The sequence below is a fragment of the Euleptes europaea genome, chromosome 3, assembly GCF_029931775.1.
Source record: "Euleptes europaea isolate rEulEur1 chromosome 3, rEulEur1.hap1, whole genome shotgun sequence".
NCBI lineage: Eukaryota > Metazoa > Chordata > Lepidosauria > Squamata > Sphaerodactylidae > Euleptes > Euleptes europaea.
This window is the reverse complement of record NC_079314.1, coordinates 15,887,648-15,905,119: the sequence shown is the minus strand read 5'-3', so window position 1 is coordinate 15,905,119 and position 17,472 is coordinate 15,887,648. Positions and strand designations below refer to the sequence as shown.

General features: G+C 48.2%; 1 protein-coding gene across 1 annotated transcript in view; it reads left to right on the top strand.

Annotated features, from left to right (window-relative positions):
• Positions 1 to 16,153, top strand: part of RBM42 (RNA binding motif protein 42) — a 17,414-nt gene extending 1,261 nt beyond the window's left edge. The window contains exons 2-10 of the mRNA XM_056846994.1: positions 1,059 to 1,212; positions 3,034 to 3,121; positions 4,182 to 4,247; positions 5,331 to 5,491; positions 8,135 to 8,275; positions 8,751 to 8,957; positions 11,959 to 12,079; positions 13,483 to 13,677; positions 16,041 to 16,153. Of these exons, the coding sequence (XP_056702972.1) occupies positions 1,059 to 1,212; positions 3,034 to 3,121; positions 4,182 to 4,247; positions 5,331 to 5,491; positions 8,135 to 8,275; positions 8,751 to 8,957; positions 11,959 to 12,079; positions 13,483 to 13,677; positions 16,041 to 16,153 (1,246 nt within the window). The remainder of the gene's footprint in view (positions 1 to 1,058; positions 1,213 to 3,033; positions 3,122 to 4,181; positions 4,248 to 5,330; positions 5,492 to 8,134; positions 8,276 to 8,750; positions 8,958 to 11,958; positions 12,080 to 13,482; positions 13,678 to 16,040) is intronic.
• Positions 16,154 to 17,472: the final 1,319 nt, after the last annotated feature.

Below are 17,472 nucleotides of genomic sequence, written 5' to 3'. Positions count from 1 at the left end.
TCTTTAAGGTGCTACTGGGCTGGACTGTAGAAATTCATGACTCAAGGTCACTTCTTCATATGGGTGTGTAATCTTTCGAGACTATTTACCTTTTAATATCTGTCTAAGGAAGTGAGTTCAGTTCATTAAAACGCATGTTGAAAGAAGTGTTGCTAGTCGTCAACATAACACTGGACTCCTGTTTTATTTTGCTATGACACACTAATGTGGTTATCCGTTTGCAGTCATCATTGGGACATAGGAGGTTGCCTTACACCAAGTTAGATCCTTCATCTGTCAAGGACAATTTTGTCTGCTCTGACTGGCCTGCAGCGTTTCAGTGTTGCAGGTTGAGGCCTTTCACATCATTGCTGTCGGATCCTTTCAGCTGGCGATGCTGGGGATTGAATCTGGGGGCTTCTGCATGCCAAGCAGATGCTCTTCCGCTGAGCCACAACCCCTCAAGCCACAGGTCCTCAGTATGAGGAGATTATTTAGCTGGGCTGTTGCCACTTCCTGCTGTTCTAGTGTGTAATGGAACCCGAGAGTGTCACCTGGAGCAGAGGTTCCAAAACTGCTCCATGGAGTGCTTGGTGTTCCGCGAAACATCTCCTAGTGCTCCGTGAAGAGATTGGAAAGAAAAATACTACTGTCATTCAGTTTAGTATGTAGGTGCTAGGTGAAAACTAGGGCTGTGTGACGAATTTCCTGAAATGTGCTCCGTGACTCTAAAAGTTTGGGAACCTCTGACCTGGAGGATCCCGTCCCTCAGTTCACATCCCACCACTGCCACGAATTCAGTAGATGATGGAAGGGAGCCATTCTTCCCTCAACCTACCTGCCACGTGGGGTAGACAACAAGGTTATCAAGTGGGTATCTCATCATCCAGTCTTCGCAGAGGCTGGTGATCACTAAAACATGGGTAAATACAGATGTTACAAACCACACTGAAAATAGATAGTTGAACTAGCAGGTCAAACAGTCAGTGGCTATCTGCCTTATGAGGTTACCGAGATAACGTATGTGAGGCATTTCAGAACTCTGATGTGCAATAGCAATGATATGGTGTTATTTACAGATTTGAACAAGAGGTGCTGGGAGCTCCAGTTTCCTTACCTCCGGTGACTCCTGTGGTGGAGGCTGTCCCAGTTGCCCTGGCAGTGCCAGCTGTTCCTGCGGTGCCACCGGTCCCTGTCATCCGCCCTATCATCGCCACCAACACTTACCAACAGGTGAGAAGCCTATTTGAGGCACTTAATTTGCAAGCCTGGGCAGCTTAGAAAGCTGGTTTCAGTGGAAGTTTCAGAGTCTGGCTTAGGTGAGCAGACAGTCTTGACTTTGGAGGTACAGAAGGAGACTATAAGAACAGAAGAAAAGCCCTGCTGGATCCGACCAAGGCCTATCAAGTCCAGCAGTCTGTTCACATAGTGGCTAACTGGGTGCCTCTAGGAAGCCCACAAGCAAGACAACTGCAGCAGCATTGTCCTGCCTGTATTCCACAGCACCTCATATAATAGGCATGCTCCTCTGATCCTGGAGAGAATTGGTATGCGTCATGACTAGTATTTATTTTGACTAGTAGCCATGGATATCCCTCTCCTCCATGAACATGTCCACTCCCCGCTTAAAGCCTTCCCAGTTGGCAGCCATCCTCACATCCTGGGGCAGGGAGTTTTACATTTTAGAGATTCTAGGGACAGCATTATTCTGGTACTTTGACAGAAGCAGGAGGAACAAGCTTCAGTTTAATCTGTCAGTGTTGTACTGTACATATGGTGAGACCACACTTGGAATACTGTGTACAGTTCTGGTCATCACACCTTAAAGATATTACAGAGCTTGAGAAGGTGCAGAAAAGAGCAACCAAAATGATTAGGGGACTAGAGCAACTGTCCTATGGGGAGCGGTTAGGACGCTTAGGGCTGTTTAGTTTGGAAAGAAGGCGGGTAAGGGGAGACATGAAATTTTTCTCCCTCTCCCATAATACTAGAACACGGGGTCATCTGCTAAAGCTGGAGGGCGAGAGATTCAAAACAGATCAAAGGAAGTATTTTTTCACACAACACATAGTTAAATTGTGGAACTCCCTGCCCCAGGATTTGGTGATGGCTGCCAGCTTGGAGGGCTTTAAGAGGGGAGTGGACATATTCATGGAGGAGAGGGGTATTCATGGCTATTAGTTAGAATGGATACTAGTCATGCTGCATACCTATTCTCTCTAGTATCAGAGGAGCATGCCTATTATTTTGGGTGCGGTGGAACACAGGCAGGGTGGTGCTGCTGCAGTCATCTTGTTTGTGGCTTCCTAGAGGCACCTGGTTGGCCACTGTGTGAACAGACTGCTGGACTTGATGGGCCTTGGTCTGATCCAGCAGGGCCTTTCTTATGTTCTTAATATTTCTGCTTGGCAAATGGGTGATATGGTGCAGTGTGATCCTTCACCAAGCAAATCTCACGGCACTTGACGCTTTCACTTGACATCTTATTTGTACCTCGTCTTGTGGCTCATAAGCACTTTTAGGCCACGGCAATTGGAAACCACACTGGTGGATATAAGCAGAGTTTTCTCAGTGGCGGCAGCTGCTGTTTGAAACTTTCTCATTGGACTCATTTATCAGCGCCATTGAGACACCGGGCCCAAGCATATTCTTTCAGCAAGGCATTTAGATGATGGTTTTTAGCAGCTAGATGAGGGGGCAGAATTTGTGATGGATCTTTTAAGGTATAAGTGTTAGCATTTTTGCACGTATTTTAATTCTCTTGTATTTATTGTAAGCCCATTGAATGGGCCTGGTGAAATCAAATTGTTATTGACGTATGTAGTGAATAAATACATAGTTCTGTGATTTCTCCTAGGATGTCACATTGGGGGGTGGCTTTGACTTGCCATTCTTATACAGACATGTAAATGCGAATGTTTGTTTTCAGTTTTGAACTTTACAGTTGGGCATGGGGAAGGCACCGAGCATGGACAGGCTGACTTCTGCACCTGGCTGTTTGTCCCGCTGAGCCGATGACCCGTTCTTACTGGGATCTTTCTTCTCGCCCTCCAGGTCCAGCAGAGTCTGGATGCCCGAGCAGCGGCTGCTGCAACTGTTGTTGCTCCTATTGTAGCTCCTCCGGTACCGTTTGTAGGCCCAGGTATGCCTTTGCCACCCAGCTAGGCCGGTTTCTTTGTTTCCCCCCTTATCTTTACCTACCAAATCACAGATCTGCTTGAAGGTGGGACAAGTCGGTAGTCTATTAATCTCTTTACGGGAAAGAAGGATTCGGAAACAGATATGCACACCTTTAGAGAGCCAATGTGATGTAGTGGTTTGGAGAGGTGGACTCTGATCTGGAGAACCGGGTTTGATTCCCCACTCTTCCACATGAGTGGTGGACACTAATCTGGTGAACTGGATTTTTCCCCCCACTCCTCCACATGAAGCCAGCTGGGTGACCTTGGGTTAGTCACAGCTCTCTCAACCCCACCTACCTCACAGGGTGTCTGTTGTGGGGAGAGGAAGGGAAGGAGATTGTAAGCTGGTTTGATTCTTCCTTAAATGGTAGAGAAAGTCAGCATATAAAAACCAACTCTTCTCCTCCTCCTCCATTGAACATCCTGGCTGAGGGTACTACATTTGCAGAACTCACTGTTTATTCTGCTTGCTGTGTCAAAGGAGCAGTCTTCATGGCAATGTGCCATTTTTCTAATCTGGGATGCTGTTTTAAAAAAGAAATATCCTCTCCAAAGATAGAGGAATGGCTGGTTAAAGTTAAAGAAATATATGTTTTAATTAAGCCAACAACATATCAGAAAAATAGAGATACAGTAAGTTTAGATGAGTCACAAACTATAAATAAAATAGAGAATTTTATAAATAAGGGCGAGGAATGGGAATGCGTTGTGCTCAGTCAGGACGGAACAATGAATATGAAGACAAATAAGCTGTAACGTAGGGATCCTGTTGTTATCTTATTGTGTATATAGATATATTGTATTTTAAATCATGAAGATTGTCATTTTTTCTGCTTCTTTTAGTTGCTGTTATTGTTATTGTTGTTCTCCAATAAATTTTTAGTAGATTACAATTTTTTTTAAAAGAAATAAAAAAGAAATATCCTGAAGTCCTCTGTACTTTTATGGTGTGCTTGCTCTGTGCGCTGTGGTGACAGCAGGGATCACAGTCGCACCTTGAACTCGGCCCTTCCCTTTCAGCTGTACCCCCGCAGAGGCCCCCTATCCTCCGGCCGACTTTCGTGCCCCATGTCCTGCAGAGATCGGGTAAGTTCTGTTTTGTGCCACTCATTTTACCGCAGGGGCACAACATTATGATTTCAGTCCACCCCAGAAGGTCTTGTTAAAGTGCCCTTTTTCATGGCTGAGGTTTCATGTTAAGTCTTTAGCATCTCCAGTTAAAACAAAAAAGACCTTTGGCAATATGACTGGCAAATCTTTCTTCCTGAACTCCGGGGAGAGCTGCTGCCGATTAGCATTAAGCTGGATGGGCCCAAAAGCCTTCTGAAATATTTAACTGAGTTTGTGGAAGATCCCAACAATTGTTACCACTTCTTCTCTTCTAGGCAAGCGTGAGCACCAGTGGTTAAATACACAAAATCTACTTCATTTCTGACCAGACGGCTTTTAAAATTTAATTTCTAACCTGTCCCAGCCCAAGAGCAACATCATAAGTAGTATTGATGTAAAGGTTTTAATTAGTGAAAGTGCCCCAAATACGTTATCTTGTCATCCTGATGATGGTTGTATAAGGCAGGTCTGTATTGCAGATGGGGGTGGGGTGGGCTTCAAATTGAGGGGCTTTCCTACAGGTGGTCAGAGTTTGCAACAAAGGCCACATTCAAATTGGGCACTCTCTGATTCTCAGCTGCATGTCATAGTTGAGGGGGGATATGATTGGTCTCTAAGTATTTGAAGGGCTGTCATTTAGAGGAGAGCAGGGAGCTGTTCTTGTGGGAAGCAGAGGATATGACGTTCAATAATGGCTATACATTACAAGTGGAAAAGTACCAGCTGGGTATTAGGAAAAAATTTTTTTACAGTAAGAGTAGTTCAGCAAGGGAATCGGTTGCCTAGGGAAGTGGTGAGTTCCTGCTCTCTGAAAGTCTTCAAGCAGCGGCTGGACAAACACTTGTCAGGGATGCTCTAGGCTGATCCTGCATTGAGCAGGGAGTTAGACTAGATGGTCTGTATGGCCCCTTCCAACTCTGTGACTCTATGAGCTGCTTTGCAGGAATTAAAACCAGCAAGACCTGTCCATTAAAATACTTCTTGGTGCCATGATCAGCTAATGTTACAATTGCTGGGTATCGCTGCCTGCTAACTTGTTTTTTCTTCTCCTCTTTCCAGGTGGTCCTCGGCCAATGCCGATGCGGCCTCCTCATCATCAGCCCATGGTGGGGCCTCCCATGCCAGGTCCCCAGGGACCCCCAATGCTGATGGGCCCACCAATGCAGAGGGCCCCTGGCCCGCCTCTTGGAGGCATAGGGCCCATGAGACCTGGTCCCCCTGTGAGTACCTTTCTTGTGAGAGGGTAGGTCGGCACTGGCTGGGTTGGTCTTTCCTGAGGGGCTGAGACTACTTACTCCTCCCTGTGTGCCTGAGTTACAGCGCAATCCAGAAGGGGGGGTGAGCTCTTAGGAGCCGGCATGACCCCTGCGGCGGCATAAGTGCCACTTGTGCTGGCTACCCTGGCACTTACGCTGCCGCAGGGACACTTCTACCGTCTCTGGAGAGCAGTGCAGCAGCACGAGCTATGGGCCCCAGTGCAACCGGTGCCAAAGTGGGCACTCCCTGGGGCAGGGACTAACTTTAGTCAGCTCCCAAAGCCCTTTTGCCTCGGGAACGCCCCCTTTAACTGGCACAAACTTATGCCATCAAAAAGGCAGGCGTAGCTCCGTTAAACTCTATGGAGGAGTTTCACAGGGTTCTTCAAAAATTATATTTTTACCTGTATTTTCGGGCTAGTGAGCTGCTGAGGAAGCGGTGTGGCTGTGCAATCCCCGGGCCTGGAGGACATACCCCCCTTTAGGATTGTGCTGCTAGAGCTGACAGATTTGAACGTTGGCATTTTAGAAGAAAGGGATGCAGAGGGGAACGCAAACGCTGATTGGAAGAGGATGGTGTTTATATTTTAAATGGTTTTGCGTCAGCTGTTCAGCATCCAGGATTCAGATTTAAATATTGAAGCAATACAATAATTTATCAACAGGGGAAAACAAAAACAGGTTGTCACCCAGCTCACCCCAAAGGTGCTGCCCCACAAAATCAGGGCTCCAATTTATTTTTATTTCTTGCTTCTGAGATCGGGCTAGCCTGGGCCATCCAGGTCAGGGCCAGGGCTTGGGTAGATAATCTGAACTGAGCAGGAGACTCATATGGGAGCACGTTTCAGATCATTTAGGGCTTCAGAAGTCAGCGTTTTGAATTGTGGCTGGGAGGACATGGGCAGCCTGCGGGCTTCTCTCATAGTGCAGTCCTAGGTAGTTACTCCCGACTAAGGTCAGTGCTTTCAGCGAGCTTATGTTCAAGTAAGTCTTCATAGGATTGCACTGTCCCTGTGGTTTGGTCCAGATGTGCGCATCCCCTCTAAAGTAGGGCCACCAGAAGAGTTTCTCTTGCATTTTGCACCTACAGAAACTGTATCAGTTGCAGCTCTTGAACAATCTGCGAGCACACTGCGGTCACGCTGGATCGGATCAACTAAAGGTAATTGTGGCTGGATTCTGGCTATCTAGGAAGGTCTGCAGGCTGGCACACTTACTAGATTGGTTGACAGAGCAATCCTGAAAGGGCGGTGGCCCCGAAACGGCTTTGGAGACGGTGGGACCCCTGCTTTAGCATTAGTGCCACTTGCGCCGGTGCAGGGCCACTTATGCCAGTGCTGGGGAGCTGTGCAACAGCGCCGCACGTGGGTGTCGGCACAGCTGCCACAATAGTGTTTCCCTGGTTTCCCGCCAGTGCCAGAGGGGGCCATTCCTGGGGGCGGGGCTGCTGCAGTAATCTTGTTTGCCCTGGGAACGCCCCGTTGAGCTAGCGCGAACTTAAGCCAACAAAAAAGGGAGGCGTAGCCCTGTGAAACGCAATGGAGGAGTATCACGGGGTTTTCTAAAGTTACATTTTTGGCCTCCTGTGCTGAGGGAGGCAGCTGCGCCATCCCCGTCCCATCCCAACTACCCCCTCTCTTAGGATTGCTCTGTAAGGGCCATTCACAGCAGCTGGGATATCAGCCATCAACTAGCAGCACCTCCAAGCTATGTAGCGCAGTCCCATCCAGAACAGACGGCCTCCACAACCTCGATTGGCCGCAGGCTTCTTAGTCTCTTGACCAAGAACCCCTGATTGGTTGTACGTTTCCCATATCATTGACTTGGGCGTTTGGCCTTACGTGACCTTGCCCCTACGCTGGAAAACCCATCTTCTGCTTTCCGTATTAAGCCTTCCAAAGTATTTGCTAAAGAAATGCTGCCGGCAATCTGTTCAGGGGGCCAGAGCAACTCCCCTATGAGGAGCGGTTAAAACGCTTAGGGCTGTTTAGCTTGGAATGAAGGCAGTTAAGGGGGGACATGATAGAGGTCTATGAAATTATGCATGGTATAGAGAGAGTGGACACGGAGAAGCTTTTCTCTCTCAGTTCAAGAACGTGGGGTCATCTGCTGAAGCTGGGGGTGAGAGATTCAAAACAGATAAAAAGAAGCATTTCTTCACATAACACATAGTTCAGTTGTGGAACTCCCTGCCCCAGGAGGTGGTGATGGCTGCCAACTTGGAAGGCTTTAAGAGAAGAGTTGACACATTCATGGAGGAGAGGGCTATCCATGGCTTCCAGTCAAAATGAATACTAGTCATGATGCATGTCTATTCTCTCCAGTATCAGAGGAGCATGCCTATTATATTAGGTGCTTTGGAAAACAGGCAGGATGCTGCTGCTGCAATTGTCTTGTTTGTGGGCTTCCTAGAGGCACCTGGTTGGCCACTGTGTGAACAGACTGCTGGACTTGATGGTCCCACGTCTGATCCAGCAGGGCCTTTCTTATGTTCCTTATGGGCAGCATTTGAATTGCGTCAGAGAGGAAGTAGGCTGGAGACGTGGGTCAGGCGGCGGTGTGTGCGTGCAGATCTTAGGCTGATAGCTGTCTTGCTGCTCTCCTTAGGTTGGCCCAGGGATGCCAGTTGGCCCTCTGGCTCCGCTGGTGCCTGTTCCTCGGCCTGTTGTGGCACCTCCCAAAGTGAACCCCACTGTCATTCAGGCAGCTCCTACGGTGTATTCCTCCCCGCCGGTGAAGAAACAAGAGGTTAGTGAGCGAGCTGACATCCCAGCATCCCGTGGGTGAATCCTGGGGGAGCCAGCGTGGTGTAGAGCAGTGGTTTGGAGCGGAGGACTCTTATCGGGAGAACCGGGTTCGATTCCCCACTCCTCCACATGAGCTGTGGATGCTAATCTGGTGGACCGGGTCGTTTTCCCCACTCCTCCACATGAAACCAGCCGGGTGACCTTGGGCTAGTCACAGCTCTCTTAGAGCTCTCTCAGCCCCACCTACCTCACAGGGTATCTGTTGTGGGGAGGGGAAGGTGATTGTAAGCTAGTTCAATTCTCCCTTAAGTGGTAGAGAAAGTTGGCATATACAAACCAACTCTTCTTCTGTGTGGCAACCATGTTCAACTCTGGGATGCAAGAGGTGCACAACTGAGATTCCCGTGGCAGGTGGTTCCTTAGGCGATCTTCTGAGGAATGCATCTGATAAATGGCCTTTTCCCCTTCCTCCACAGGAGGAGCATCGAGAGCCCCCACCCCCGGTGGTAGAGGAGAAGGAGCCAGTTGGACCGGACGAGCCGGTGATTGGTCCCAGCATGCCGGAGGCGGAGCCCGTTCAGCTGGTGGACCTGGGTCGGCTTCCGCCGCTGCGTGCGCACGAGCCACCACCCGCACGAGGGAAGCGCCCCCGAGGGCCTGACTCTGGCTTCGTACCTGTCGAGGTAAGAAGGGGTGTCTGCTACCTTCAAAATCTAGTGTCCAAACCTGGGACTGATGCCTCCTTTTGACTGGTCTGCCAAAGGAGGCAGAGGGAAATGGATTTGTACCAGAAGAAAAATCACAGTTTTTATTTATATTTAGGGATGTAATTCTGGAACATTGTGCATAGAAGGCACATTCCCAGTTGTCGAACTTAGGGGTGTTGGATACAGACTTGGCTCTTTGGAGTGGGGTGGAGCCAGTGTAGTGTTGCGGTTAAGAGCGGTGGACTCTAATCTGGAGAACCGGGTTCGATTCCCCACTCCTCCACATGAAGCCTGCTGGATGACCATTGGCCATTCTCTCCGAACTCTCTCAGCCTCGCCTGCCTCACAAAGTGTCTGTTGTGGGGAGAGGAAGGGAAGGAGCTTGTAAGCTGCTTTGATATTCCTTTCAGTAGAGAAAAGCGGGTATAAAAACCAATTCTTCTTCTTCTTGTAATGGCTAGAGGCATAAAAGGGTTAACTTCAGGAGGGGTGAGAGAAAGGCTGAGTGTATGTACTTAGATTTAAATCTTACTGCATGAATGGGATTGACTTCCTAGTAAGTGTGTTTAGGACTGCAGACTTACTGCTTGGTTCATGTTATTTTTCACTGGTGTAAGGACAAGTTTTCAGCTTAACATGGATTCGAAACCACCACCTTTAAGCTTTGTCATCCTTACAGGGCTGTTGTGAGCACCCATTGGTGGTGGGCAGGCCCTGGAAATTTCTCTCATATGTAGTTCGCACACCTCAAGCTGCTTTATCCCAGGGTCAGACCCTCGGTCCGTCATGGTCTGCCTTATCTACTCAGGGTCTCAGGCAGTAAAGCGGGTCATGCTGTTGAAGTGAAAGGCTGTTAGAAAGGACCACTTCCTGAGAAGTGATATGTTATCTTATTCAGCTAGTCACTCACTAAGCTGGACTCAACAACTTTACCTACTTTTAAAAAGCAAGTCTTTTTATTGAAATACTAAGAGTAAAAATGTGTAAATTCAAGTTACAAAGTTTTTATACTTTGTTACAGTGTATGCAGTGACAATGTATTTTACAATGTATGCAGTAAAGCAAACAAATGTGTAGCACATTCAAATTTAAAATCCAACTTCAAATTATAACAGTCAAATAAGTCTAATTTAGTATAAAGTATCTAAGTCACATTCTAGAATAATAAGTCAAAACCATACATACCCACAGCCTCTTCTTGAGACACTCTGATTGAGGTCTGAACATCTAGTCTTTATACTGTTTCAAACTCCTTGAAAAGGAGGAAGAAAGATCCTGCACTCCTGTTATCAGGAGGGTTCTGTGACTGTAGCAGGAATGTGCTAAGTTGTTCCACTTAGTGTGCTAAATTGCTCCCCTCATAAGACCATATTTGGACATCCACATCCTCTGTGTCTATTTTACTAAACTATAAACTATCATTTGTGAGCTTCATAATTACTCTATATTTTCAAATTTAACATCATTCTCATCTCCAGCATAAGACACATTCATTACATTCATCTGTGAATCAATAGTATAATGTCTACACATTTAAATCATAAAACACAATTATATGCTTACATTGCATTAGTTAGCCTTGTGGTTTGGAGGGTAGAGAACATGTAATGTCCTTGGTAGGGTGAAAAGACATATAATGGCATTGAAAGGGCAGAAAGACATATAATGTCATTGAAAGAGGGTAGAAAAACAGTGTATGGCATTGAACAGGCAAGAAGACTGTTCATAGCCGATAAGATGAAGAGGCTTTTGTGCTCCTTCATTAAAAAAGGTGGTGGAGCTCTTCTCAATGGTGGTGGAGCTCTTCTCAATGTTTATCTTGAAAGGGTGAAGGAGCTCTTTACTGAAAGTGTAAAGAAACATTTCTCCTGCCATCTGTCAGTGTAATTTCAGACACATAAGCTCAATGAAACCAGAGACTTTGTTCCTTCTTTTTAAAAGTAACTACACCTTCAGTTATATAATTGTTTAGCTGTTTGTATGTGTAGCTTTTAGTTTTATAGTGAATAATTCTGCACATGTACAACAAAATACTATTTATGTGCTGTAATATGTCAGAGACTGTGACAGCAGAAGCATTCACCTCATACGTCACCCGAGCCTTTTTCAAACCAGAGATGGCGGGGATCGAACCTGGGACCCTCTGCATTCTGGGGAGCTGCTCTGCCATTGAGCCACGGCCTTCTCCCCTCCTTTCCTTTAGAGTGCCAGTGTGGTATAGTGGTTAAGAGAGGTGGACTCTAATCTGGTGAACCAGGTTGGTTTCCCCACTCCTCCACATGAAGCCTGCTGGGAGACCTTGGGACAGTCACAGTTATCTCTGAATACTCTCAGCCCCACCTGCCTTGCAAGGTGCCTGTTGTGGGGAGAGGAAGGAAAGGAGATTGTAAGCAAGTTTGATTTTCCTTAAAAGGTAGAGAAAGCCAGCATATAAAAACCCACTCTTCTTCTTCGTTTGTCATTCAGCGGAGCTCCTTAGAGACTGAAAGTTCAGGTTTGTTCATCGGTGTATTCATAAAGTGTACCAAGATGTGGAGGGAGTGGCAGGGGAAGATTTCTGCGGCTTCATAGAGATGTGAGGGCGGGGTAAAAAAAGGTAAAGGTCCCCTGTGCAAGCACCGGGTCATTCCTGACCCATGGTGTGACATCACATCCCGACGTTTCCTAGGCAGACTTTTGTTTACAGGGTGGTTTGTCAGTGCCTTTCCCAGTCATCTCCCCTTTACCCCCAGCAAGCTGGGTCCCCATTTTACTGACCTCGGAAGGATGGAAGGCTGAGTCAACCTTGAGCCGGTTACTTGAAACCAACTTCCGTGGGGATCGAACTCAGGTCGTGAGCAGAGCTTTTGACTGCAGTACTGTAGCTTACCACTCTGTGCCACGGGGCGGGGTAGAAGTGTAATAAAATAGATAAATAATAAATAATATGGACTACTGTGTGAATTAATCAGCACACTGCTTCCCCTCCCCTCCCCAGCCTGTAGCGGAGAACACTCCTGAGGACAAGAAGAAAACCAAGCAGGAGAAGCTGAAGCGCTGCATCCGCACAGCGGCCGGCACCTGCTGGGAAGATGCCAGTCTCCTGGAGTGGGACCCCGGTGAGTAGCTGACGTGCGTGGGAACCCTTGCCGAGAACAAAAGGGGCTCTTTCCTCGAGCCGGCAGTCAGTAGCCTTGAATGGTGGGTGTCCAGAGCAGAGCTTGCAGCCGGGACTTGGCGGTCTTCTCTCGTCAAAGAGCCAGATTTCATCACAACTCAGAGCAAGGGATCAACAAAGAGCCAGTATAAGGGGCCCCGTTTGTGCACCTTGAGGTATACTGTTCCATTGAGAGTCAACACATTAGAGTCAACATGTGAGAGCCAGCGTGGTGGACTCTGGAGAACCGGGTTTGATTCCCCACTCCTCCACATGAGCGGCGGGCTTTAATCAGGTAAACTAGGTTTGATTCCCCAATCCTCCACATGAGAGGCAGACTAATCTGGAGAGCCGGGTTTGATTCCCCACTCCGCCACAGACTCTAATCTGGTGAACTGGGTTTGATTCCCCACTCCTCCACAGACTCTAACCTGGAGAGCCGGGTTTGATTCCCCACTCCTCCACATGAGCAGCGGACTCTAATCCGGTGAACTGGGTTTGTTGCCCCACTCCTCCACATGAAGCCTGCTGGGTGACCTTGGGCTTGTCACTGTTCTCTCCAAACTCTCTCAGCCTCATCTACTTCACAAGGTGCTTGGGCGGGGGAGGCAATTGTAAGCCGCTTTGAGACTCCTTTTGGTAGAGAAAAAGCGGGGTATAAAAACCAGTTCTTCTTCTAACAATCCATAAAGTTTCCGTAGCCCAAACAGTGATTGTTGTGAGTCCTTCATCAGGAAGTGGCACACGCCAGGTCTTGCGATAAGTCATAAATATACACAGCAGCATCCTGAACGGTTATTTTAGCACACTGGCACAAATCTGCATGGATTGCTGGTCACTGCTCACATCTCCCATTTCGTTTCCTGTAAAGTGTCTCTAAGAAGCAGTAGACATCTTTCCCCACTGTTCACATCTGGGTTATGCTAGCACCCCGCCTCCCTCTCCAGTATACTTTAGAGATTTCATTGTCTATTTGAAGAGCCATGTTTAGCTTTAGAGCCATAGGTTGCCCACCTCTGCTGTAGCTATTAAAACATCCCGCTCCTTAAATAATGCGGCAGAAAAATTAACTCAAACACTGTCCAGTAAAACTGAATCCTGAGGTTTATATAAATTGTGGGAACTAGGATTTAAAGGGGGAGAGAAAGTTCGATTCTGCTTGTCTAGGCAAGAGACATGACCGGCACTGCACTAAGACTCCTCGATGGCTTAAAATTCTGCTTAGGCAGCCTTCTCTCTCCTCATGCTTGTTCAGGGTTATCTCTGCTTCCTTGTTAGAAGCTTGCCTCTCTGCAAAGGTTCAAAAGGCAACCCAAAATTGCCTTCCCTTATGTCATGTGCACTTCCTCCCTCCCTCTCTGCCAGATGATTTCCGGATCTTCTGCGGGGACCTGGGCAACGAGGTGAACGACGACATCCTGGCGCGTGCCTTCAGTCGCTACCCGTCCTTCCTGAAGGCCAAAGTGATCCGGGACAAGCGCACTGGCAAGACGAAAGGTTACGGCTTTGTCAGCTTCAAGGACCCCAACGATTATGTCCGTGCTATGCGGGAGATGAACGGTGAGAACCTGCCCATGCTGGGAACGTAGGGTGCAGTGCCGGGTCGCTAGGATGTGAAGGGTTAGGGTTAGCTGGTCCCTACTGGGGAAGGCCAGAAAAGAGAGAGTCGGCGTGGGGTAGCAGTTAGGGCAGGGGTGATGAGCTCAGTTATTACGAGGGCCAGATATGACTTCAGTGTCACTTGGTCGAGAATGTGTGGGCAGCGTGGCTGGCTTGTGAGCTAGGTAAGACCTCTCAAGGGGCCGGATCCGGCCTGCGGGCCTTCTGTTTGACACCCCTGGGTTAGGGTGTCCGACTAGAATCGGAGAGACCCCGGTTCAAATCCTCTACTCTGCCATAGAAGCTTGCCGGGTTGTCAAAACACTCTTCGCCTCTAACCCACCTCACAGGGCTGTTGTGAGGATAACATAGAGGAGAAGAGAATGATGTTAGCTGCCTTGGGTCCCCATTGGGGAGAAAGGTGGGTTTCTGGTTGGTCCTACAACTTTAATATCGTTTTATTGTTTATTGAATGTCCTTTCCCATCAGTTATATTGACATATTCTGCGTTATCCCCCTCGAGTCCAAGTGAGAAAGGTGGGCTGTAAATAACATAAATAAAGCGTTAATCACATAAATACTTTAAATATGTGTGCAAGCCGGAGTCCCCCATCCCATACTCTATGGCCATTGCTGCATGCATGTGTATGCACTGTTCCCTCCCTTCTCCCATCGTGCCTTGAACGCACTCGAAGACTTTTGTGTTTTATAAGCTCTCGGTGTAGGTCCCAGTTTGCCCTGAAATCTGAACTCAGGCGCTCGGGCAAATTGGCTGGCTGTTTCCAACCAGGATGAAATGACTTAGAAAGCCCCGCTTTGTGCAGGAGAAGGCTCACCCTGATTCCCCCCCCTTCTTTGGCATCCTGCTGGAGCTCGAAACCAGAGGTTTGCTGATTTTTGACGCAGCAGTAAATTGTGGCACGGTTTGAGCTTTCATGAGTCGCAGCTCACTTCTTCGGATACCTTCTTCAGGTATCTGAAGAAGTGAGCTGTGACTCACGAAAGCTCATGCCCTGCAAAAATTTTTGTTAGTCTTTAAGGTGCTACTGGACTCTTGCTCTTTTCTACTGCTATTTACAGATTAACACAGCTGCCCATCTTGATCTATCTCGCAGTAAATTGTGGTTTGCAGAGAAGTGTGTGTGTGTGTGTGTGTGTGAGAGAGAGAGAGAGAACTAATGATCTTGTGAAGGATGTTGATTAGCTGGAATGTGTCCAGAAGAAGATGACAAAGATGGTGAGGGGTCTAGAGACCAAGTCCTATATGAGGAAAGGTTGAAGATGCTGGGTATGTTTAGTCTGGAGAGGAGAAGACTGAGAGGTGATATGATAGCCATCTTCAAGTACCTTCAAGGCTGTCATATAGAGGATGGAGCAGAATTGTATTCTGTTGCTCCAGAAGGTCAGACCAGAACCAACAGGTTGAAATTAAAGGAAAAGAGTTTCCAGCTAAACATTAGAAAGAACTTCCTGACAGTCAGAGCCGTTCCTCAGTGGAACAGGCTTCCTCAAGAGGTAGTGAGCTCTCCTTCCTTGGAAGTTTTTAAGCAGAGGCCATCTGTCAGCAATGCTGATTCTGTGAAGAAGAGGAGTTGGTTTTTATATGCCACTTGAAGAAGAATCAAACTGGCTTACAATCACCTTCCCTTCCCCTCCCCACAACAGACACCCTGTGAGGTAGGTGGGGCTGAGAGAGCTGTGACTAGCCTGAGGTCACCCAGCTGGCTTCATGAGGAGGAGTGGGGAAACCAACCTGGTTCACCAGATTAGCCTCCGCCGCTCATGTGGAGGAGTGGGGAATCAAACACGGTTCTCCAGATCAGAGTCCTCTTCTCCAAACCACTGCTCTTAACCACTACACCACGCTGGCTTAGGTAGATCATGAGAGGGAGAGCAGGAAGCGTTGCATGAGTACTTGGCTCTTGTGGCCCTTTCTTATATGCCCAGGGTGATGCCGATTGCAACTTTGGGGTCAGTCAGGAATTTTCCTCCAGGCCAGATTGGCCCAGGGATCCTGGAGGGTTTTTTGCCTTCCTCTGGGCATAGAGTGGGGATCACTGGGGGAGTGAGGGGTAGCTGTGAATTTCCTACATTGTGCAGGTGGCAGGACTGGATGACTCTTGGGGGTCCCTTCCTGCTCTGTTTCTCAGGGGAGGTGTGACCAGATTCCTTTGAACCTTGGTCATACTGGGCCGTTTAGGCTGTTGGGTAGAAGTCCAGGTCACGGAGGAACGGGCTCTGCTCAGGGAACCTCTCCATTTCCGCGTTTAGCCAGCCCGTTTAAACGTTCTCCACGCTTCCATTTCTTGCATTTTCTGCTGTAGGGAAGTACGTTGGCAGCCGGCCCATCAAGCTGCGCAAGAGCATGTGGAAGGATCGCAACATTGACGTGGTGCGCAAGAAACATAAGGAGAAGAAGAAGCTGGGACTGAGGTAGCCCGGCAGAGGTGGAAGCTTACTGGCCGTTCACCCTCATATTCGGAAAGCAAGGAACCATCGAACCGTCAGGTCGTCTCTGAGTTGTCAAGTCCTGCTCTCTGGCGGGCGGGAGGCCGATCGCAGGCAGGCTTTGAGGGTAGGAGACCTCAAGTTCCTCCACAGCTCCTCTGCCTGCCAGCCGCGTAAGATGTGCACGCGCATACCCCTCCTTATAGCTCTGACAGACTTAAAGCCTTTGAGTGGGTGCAGCACCAACGAGATCAGGGTCCTCCGCTCTCTTCTGGGGAAGAACATTGAGTGTAACAACAGTTTTCATGGGGGGGAGTGTTTTAAGCCAATAAACGTGTCTCTATTTTTTTTTTCTTACCACTTCTGCTTCAGTTGTTTTCTCCGGGGCTTTGTCAAACTGTTTTCCTCGCCTCGCTGCCTTTCTGGTGGTTAGAAAAATCTCTGCGTTGAAATTTCTTGACTTCTGCAAGAACACTTTTTTCCTTGGGCACAGTTTACTTATTATTTTTTTAAAGTAAAACTGACCTGGGCTTGATAGTCTTTGTTATAGGCTGAAGTGTTATAGGGCCCGCCTGGTGGCACATTCACACTCTGCATCGTCAGCCATCCAATTTCCCTGCTCGCTTGATGCTGGCAGTCTGGCCTGAAAGTCCTCAATCCCAGACAGTTCGGTCTCTGCATTGATGGTCGGGGAGGGGCCGTGGCTCAGTGGTAGAACATCTGCTTGGCATGCAGAAGGTCCCAGGTTCAATCCCCGGCATCTCCAGTTAATAGGCAGGTAGGTGATGTGAAAGACCCCTGCCCGAGACCCTGGAGAGCTGCTTCCTGTCTGAGTAGACAATACTGACTTTGTTGGGCCAAGGGTCTGATCCAGTATGAGGCAGCCATCTGTCAGCAATGCTGATTCTGTGAACTTAGGCAGATTGTGAGAAGAAGGGCAGGAAGGCTTGTGTCAGTGTTTGGCTCTCATGGCCTCATCTTACATGCCTAGGGTAATGCCAATCGCCACTTAGGGGAGGGGCTGTGGCTCAGTGGTAGAGCATCTGCTTGGCATGCAGAAGGTCCCAGGCTCAATCCCCGGCATCTCCAGTTAAAAGGACTAGGCAGGTAGGTGACGTGAAAGACCCCTGCCCGAGACCCTTGAGAGCTGCTGCCTATCTGAGTAGACAATACTGACTTTGATGGACCAAGGGTCTGATTCAGTAAAAGGCAGGTTCATGTGTTGATGTGTATCGTTGCCCAGCTAATGGAGTGGGGAGGAAAAGATGGCGCTCCCAGGGTGGGTTTGATTTAAATCACGATATAAAT